Source organism: Mesitornis unicolor, unplaced genomic scaffold, assembly GCF_000695765.1.
Source record: "Mesitornis unicolor isolate BGI_N332 unplaced genomic scaffold, ASM69576v1 scaffold47324, whole genome shotgun sequence".
NCBI classification, from domain to species: Eukaryota; Metazoa; Chordata; class Aves; order Mesitornithiformes; family Mesitornithidae; genus Mesitornis; species Mesitornis unicolor.
In genome coordinates, this window is record NW_010178951.1 from 23,284 (window position 1) to 30,868 (window position 7,585).

The 7,585-nt window shown below is 42.6% G+C and overlaps 1 protein-coding gene across 1 annotated transcript; it reads right to left on the reverse strand.

The window, feature by feature from the left end:
* Positions 1 to 4,096: 4,096 nt before the first annotated feature.
* On the reverse strand, positions 4,097 to 7,062 carry EIF4E3 (eukaryotic translation initiation factor 4E family member 3; the record flags this gene model as incomplete). Its single annotated transcript, XM_010182611.1, has 3 exons — positions 4,097 to 4,143; positions 4,645 to 4,800; positions 6,996 to 7,062. Coding segments are annotated over 3 exons (270 nt in total), but the record flags the coding sequence as incomplete, so codon positions are not given.
* Positions 7,063 to 7,585: the final 523 nt, after the last annotated feature.

Consider the following 7,585-nt stretch of genomic DNA (forward strand, 5'->3'; position numbering starts at 1 on the left):
ACCCTCTCCTTTTACAGGCAAATATTACTTTTAAAGGCTGCTAAGAGCCAGCAGTGGTAATGCACTCAGGTCAGGATTTTCCTATTCCAAAAAACACTGTTTCATGACAAAAAGACACTCAGGAAAATATTCCTTCTTCCTTAGATTGCATTGAGGATGTGATCCACCCCATGCCTCTGATGGCTGCAGTTGGGGGGAGGCAGGAATATGGGGTGCCAGGCTGGATGCTGCCCCAGTACAAGGCAAGGCCACACAACACCATTACCAGCCCGGGAAAAGCAAGCACAGTGCTGCTCAGGTTTACATGCACCATCCATCACTTGCTGACCATGTTGTTTTCTCTTTGCACACTGGTATGGAAATTTAACTACAAACTATTCCCCGATGGGCAAGTATAGCTTTAAATGACTTCTCTAGGAAAGAATCCTCACTATTTTATACAAATTGTCTTGCATGTTTATTACACAGAATCATGATCCAAAAAGCAGAGGGACTCATCCCATGCCTATTCGTAGCACTGCTCTCCCTTACGCATTGCGAGCTGGAACACACTCCAGGCCCTCTTGCATGATGAATGATACCTACTTTGCTCTTCGCTTCCAGCCAGCTCCGATTTACTTATTGATGGAGCCTCAGTGCACTGACAGGAACCCTCCTCTCCCAGCTCCTCCATGAGCCAGAGCACATCACAGGCACTGGGCTCACAAGGGGCAGTTTAGAGAAGGAGCAAGGGCTAAAACTCTGCTCCTGGCCTTGCTGCTGTGCAAAGGGAACCTGGGACCGCTCCAGAGGTTCTGCACTGCAGGGCGAGTGGGAGGAAACAAGGCCCCGAACAGCCAAGCCAAACACCGGGAGGTCAAATGCTACAGCACGGCTTCTCGGAGATGAGACATGAGCCCCAAGGCAAGCCCACTCATCTGCTGGCGCAGGAGCATCTCTCAGAGCTTTGCACTAACACCACCGCAGCCAATACTGGCTCCTGGCCACGCTGCTGCCCTCCCAGCGGGAGGCTTTTGCAGCCAGGGTGGGAGGAAGGCGCCAGGGTGGAAGGCGCTGGGGTGGGTAGTTCCAGTGCAGAGCGCAGCCCTCCCCTTCTCCAGCAGCATGGTATGTATGGCTTCGGAAATAATTCAGTCTTCATTAACTTGTCAAATTAGCAAATTGAGAGCTGTCAAAGTGTAGCGAAGATTGGAGGTGGCTGTTATAGCAAGTCGTAGGATCTCCCACTGTTTGTCTAATCTAATTTCCTTGCCATCGTTGTCCTAAGAGAATCATTACAAGAGACAGAGACGTAGAGAGATGAAGACATGAATGCTTTCCAACTGAAAGCACCTCCCTTCGCATGTCGGTGCAGATGAGAGGGTTTATATAAACTGCTCAGGATCAGTAATTTTCCTCTGCCACAGCCCCATTTGTTTTGAAACAACTCCTAAGCTCCATCCCCTCTGGTCAACCCTGCCACAGGAAGAATATAAAAAGTTATTTCTTTTGTATTCCCGTCAACTGCAAAGGCAGAGCCTTCTCTGAGCTCCTTCTGACCCGCAGAGCTTTTGTGTTCATGGCTCTGAAGTATTAAGTTAGTTAATTATTGCCAAGGAGAGTGCGCCAACCTCTCCTGAATCTGCCTTGCTAAAATAAAGGTACACAGAAGACCAAGTTATGCCTGTAGCACGAAATGGCTTTGAACTGAAGGCGCTTTGATGCACTCCTCTGCAGCAACCAAGCAGCATTGCTAAGGCACATCACACCACGTAAAAGTACCTTCTCCTCCACTTGTTCCTCCTCCTCCTCCATGCTCCTTTTCAACACTGCTCTCCAAAACAAAACTGCACCAGCATCTCCAGAGTCTTCTGGAAAAGCAGCAAGTGAGGCCAGACACCTCCAGCCTCTGCAGCCAAAATGAAGCCCTGGAGGAACCAGTTGCTGCAACACCAGAGAGAAAACTGGTGTCCAGCAACAGCCCCAAACCAAGTAAACTGAGAGTCAATACCATCTGGAGAATGAAAGGTTAAAGCCATACCAGCAACTGGTTGGGGATAGGCTTTTGAGGCAAAGCAGCCATCCCTTGCCTGCTAATTGTTATGTTTTCCAAAGATTTCATCAACCAAGTTGTGTTCAACAAACTGCTATTTAATTACTGGAGTAGAATCCTGTTAATTAGCCAGCCCCAGAAGGCTGCCCTGCATCCCTGTTCAGTGAAATTCCCAACTAATCCTTCCAGCAGCCGTTGTGTCACAGCCTGGGGAGCCACCAAGAGCTCTCAGAGATGCCCCAAAGCTGGGGGGGACGATCAGAGCTCAGCCCCCACCTCTGCCAGAAGCCATCCTCAGCCCTGGGACGGTGCAAAGCAGCACAAGAAGTGCAGCACTTGATGCAGCTTGGAAAGTCAGTGATAAAAAATAACCTAAGCAAGGCTACCTGGTGTATTTCACATACAGTCACTGCAGTGTGAATTGAAAAACGCCATAATTAAACTGGTAATAGTCTCTACACTTTTTATTTTGAAACCTCACTAATTCAAAAATAACTCAATTATTAATTGAATACATTAAAGAGATACTACTAATAAACTTAAGGACTCCTTTGTGATTTAATAACAAAATTATTGAAAAATATTTTTAACTCATGAACAAGACATAGCTAGCTTCTAAGAGAAGAAGTTTCACTGAAAAATGCACAGGTGTAAAAGAGCAGGTCCAGTAACCTTTAATCTAAAAGCAGTTACAGAAGCAAGACATTTGGATTTTAGAAAATTTAATTAATAATGCTCATTAACTGCAGTTTTAATTCATAAATACAGATCAAGTTATAAAAAAAACAACAAACAAAACCAAAAAAACCCCACCCAAACCCAAAAAAACCCTAAAATATGCAATTCTTATTCTTAAATTGACTTGGTTTTAATGGCTGCCTCGTAATACACTGAAGATGTGGAAATCACTGCAGCTTGAACAGTTGCCAAGCAAGAACCTCCCACCAATGGAGTGGAGCTCAGTGGAGCGTACGCTCATCTCTACCTTGCAGCTTCTTTTTGTAAGAGGAACAGCATATTAAAACAAAGCAACACCTCAAATAATTAACAGACAAATAAGAGATCAGCACATTTGGTATTCATATTTCTGCTAGAACACAAAATCCACTTATTTTCTGTATGTTTTTAAAAGGTCACTTAGGAGTCACGATGGCTGGACACTACATGCAATGGGATCTCTTTGCACTGAAGCCAGCAGCAGTTGTGGTACCGACCTTGGTGGGTGCTGGCAGGGGCCTAAAACACTCACCCAAGTGTGAGGGATGATGGATCCAGTTAGTCTAATGCGTTAGAAATGATTCATGGCACTCATGAATGTACAGAAAAACATCATAAGAAAGCATACAATATAAAAACACTAAAAAAATCCTATCCCCGCTTAAATAAGAGGTGTGGAGTTCACGGGTTTTCCTACTGCAAGGACTCATTGTAGTCTGAACAGGGGCGTTTCTTCAATCCCTGCAATTAAAGCCCTCGTTAACACATCTCACAGAGGGTCAGTCCCCATATAAACCTGTTCTCTTTAGTTGCTCGTTTAGCCAACACTTCACTATTTACTTCTACTGTATGTGTGCCCTTGTCAGTGCAAGACCAGATTATATTGAATATTAGAGTAAGCGCAGCACAATTTTTTTCTCTCTTGGGACAAAACCAGTGAGTAAATCTTAACATGATAGGAATGTTTTAAACTGAAAATTGAAAACACATTTCACCAAGCCAGTATTCCTCTGCCTACAGCACATCTAGGAAGAGCAGCACACCATCTCTGTGCACGTTTGCGTTTGACCAAGAGCAGTACAGAAGAAATGAAAGCCTTCTATCTTCATGAAATCAGACTGAAAAAACAAGTGGCTAAAATACCTTTTTTAAAAAACGGTGAAAATTTTAAAAAAACCCAAACAACCAAACCAGAAGTAATGAATTGCGGATTTAGAGGCACCTGGTTTTCCTCATTTTCCCGGTTTGAAGTGTTAGAAACTCAAAAGGGTCCCTGCATGTAGGGCTTCTTGTCCAGACCACCTCAAAACACCAAACAATAATGAAGGAGCTTGGCACAGGCTGCTCCTAATGTTTTCCCCGCCGGCCTTCAAAAGCGTGATGCTCTCTGTGTGCTAAGGAAGGAAAAAAGAACAAAAGAAGATGTAAACTTTGCTGAGGAGTTGAAAAGATTCAAATAGAAGACAATATATAGGCAGTCAAGGCAGACAAAGCTTGCCAACTTTGGGAATATTGGAATTCTGCTAATACATTTATACAGAGCCTAAGGGAAGCGATCCTTTCAAATCCTGATTGTAAACAGTTCCTCTAATGAATACCTAAATTGGAAAGCGTGCAGTCTTCAGAGTTACCAAGAGATTTGTCTGACTCAGGTTAGCAATCAGGCATATTAAACCAGATATAGTCTAGAATTAGACGTATCCTATCTTCTGAATGGTGGCTAACTTACACTAGAGACAAAAACGTGTATTTCTGAAGCAATAATTTTATTGCAATGAGAGATCCTACACTTCCAAATGGTTAACGATGAATCAGAAAAGTGATTCCCATGGCAGCACCCTACCAGCATTGTGTTTATGTAATGAAGGTGGACATTAACAGCACAAAATACTTACATTTATAAAACACTGCTTTAAAAGACGTCTGTGGCAGGAGTTTATGTATCTTTTCTAAAACTTTTGCTTCGCTTGCTAACGAGGCATTCCCGTTCCAGACTTGCACAACATCTTCACGGTCACGAACGCTGACGCTAACCCCGATTACTTCATCATCTGCACAGAAGAGGAAGCATCATTCAGGAATGCTTTAAAAGTGAGACATATCTAATTTGATACTTATGCTTTACGAAACAGCGCCCAAAAGCTGAACAAACCGAAGAGATGAAAAAGAGCAATCTCCAGTGAGGAGAATACCAATTTTCAAACCAGACTAAATAGTTACCAGAAAGAAACAAACACTGTATTTATAGAAGCTATTGGAAATATTACCTCATAGTGGCTTTAATGAAGTGCCACAGGATTATTCATCTTTGCTTTAGCACTCCTACCCTTGATTAGAAGGGAGTCACAAGGCTCCCTTCAGTAAGGTCAGCAATATAAACTACTAAAGGCAATGTATCTACAGTAATGTCTATTAGCAGAAATGAGGGGTGAAACAACTAAAACCCCAGGAACAGCACCTGGGGAGATCAGACACCAACTTTTCCAGACTTCGCTCTTTTTCCTTTACATTTTGTCAAGGCAGTAGCAGCAAAAAAAGTGATTAAAAAACTAAGCCCCAGTCAGGCTGCTGCTGCCAGCGTAGGTAACTCCATGCTTTACCGAAGAACCATTTTTTGGTGTAAAATTCCCAGAACACAGCTTTGTGGAGAGCTCAGCCTAAGGCCATGCCCCACTCCAGTGGGGACCTCCATGGCACGGCTGCACCAGGAGCTGGGCACTGCTGAGCCCAGGAAAGGGGTCAGGAACGATAACGCAAAGTGGTGCCGAGAACACGTGGCAAAGGGGAAAAATTACCTTTGTGGGCAGCAGAATATCACGGATTTGCTTAAACTGACCCTGAGCCCACCCTATCAGTGCCAAGGGCAGGAACACTCCCTCTTGTATTGACTCAATACCCAAATTAGAAATGTGCCTGGGAGGCAAGGATCCAAGCCTTGTATTCTGCTTCTTGCAATGAGAAATACACTATTGGAGAAACTTGTTCAACAAAACTCTTGTAGAAGAAAAACAAAGCCACCAAAGTGAATATACCAGCAGCAGCCTACTGCAATATGCCTGCTCTACCACATTAACTGGGTTTGACAGAGAAACCCTTTGAAAGGCTCTTGCTGAACTGCTCTGCAAAGCCAAAAAACTCAATTCTTTTCTCTGGAATGCTAAAGCAATGAAGGAACACTCCTAACAGGATATTCACCATCGCTGCAACAGCCAGTCTAATCAGATAGGAGGGATTAATCCACATTTAGGAGGGAGTCAATATGATATTGTCAAAAAGTGATGGGAAAATGCTGTGTCAAACTGAAAAGTTAATTTAAGAGCCAGTTTCTAGAGCATCTTCCCTCTAGGCCAAGGGATCAGCAAGTTCATCATTTGCTTCACCCAGAAGGAAGAAACAGCTCTGTAACAAAACCTTAACAAATTCAACGGCCACAGACTTGTACTTGCTTTTCAGGACTAAGAAACAGCATTTAATGATCCATCTCAAGCCAGCAGTGTTCACAGTCCCTTCCCGGTCCATTTCCAAATGCAAGCCTAGAGAAGGTATTTATTCTGAAAATAATTTTGTTGAATTATGACCTCTGATCAAAATCACATGTGAGCTTCTGGATGATTCATGGCTGTTTTCCAGTAAACCAGCAAGGTATTTTAACCTTATTTATGTAAATTCAATCCCACTAAAGATGACTTTGACCTAAGCAGTACTTTTAAGCGATAATGAAAATACTGCCTCTGGGTAGAGTGCTAACCTGGGATTTGGGAGAGCAAGATTTGGTTTATTGCCCTCCTATGGGCTTTTGTGTCACCCCAGCCAAACCATGCAGCTTCCCCCTGCTTCGAGTCTGCACTGAGGCTTCCTTACAGCTCCCAACCCCATTAGGGGAACCAGGAGAGACCATGAGGGCTAATGGGGACACCTGTCTAATTTAGTTGTTTCCAGCTGTGACGGTACAAACAATCCAGTATGGAAATATAATCTGGGGGTCCAGAATCCTGGCATTGTAGAATTAATATTAATTGTCTAAATGCCAGTTATCAGATATTCAGTAACCAGAAACCCTGCTGGCTTCCCAAGGATGCAAGCTGGTGATCTTGAATCTTGTGCTATGACAGTCAGAATGCCTTCTCTTAATCACAACAGGTAGGAATGTGATTTCCAGCCCTGTTCCCCATTTTCAGCAGTGTTTCCATGTTCTGCATTCAAACTCTGTATTTGCCATGCTAGCCTCAATATTTTTAAAAGTTACCTGCTGCACAACAGTCCATAAACTGCTCTCCAATAGTTGCCAGCAGTAGCTCTTTCCAAACTGCAGCCTAAAGAGAGGGGAAAAGGGTTACATTTGTGTTATTTATCAGTTTAAAAATTCATTTTGCTAGCTCAGTTTTGAGTGCATTCTCCTTCTGAGCTTGTCATGGCAAAAGAAGTGTATTTACTGTAAGTACACGCTGTGTTAGATAATTAATTTCTTCAATACAGTTGGACCAAGAATTTAGACCCTGAAAACACATACTATTAACATGGAATTGTTCTAATAAATACTTTTAAATATTTAACAATAAGTTTGCCTCCGCTGTGCCCATGACTCAGCCTGAATGCCGTAGATAATGTGAAGCGTGAAAGTAGCTTTCTCCCAAGAATTTCCCATGATAAAAAGACCAAAAGGCTCCACTCATTCCTACAGAAAAGAATTGCTATGCACTTTAAGAAAAGTACCTGAAAACCCTACTGGTAAATTAAAATATAATAATATATTCAATAATATATAATAATATATTTAATAATAGACAATAATGTATTTAATAATATATAAATTAAATATATATAATATACAATATA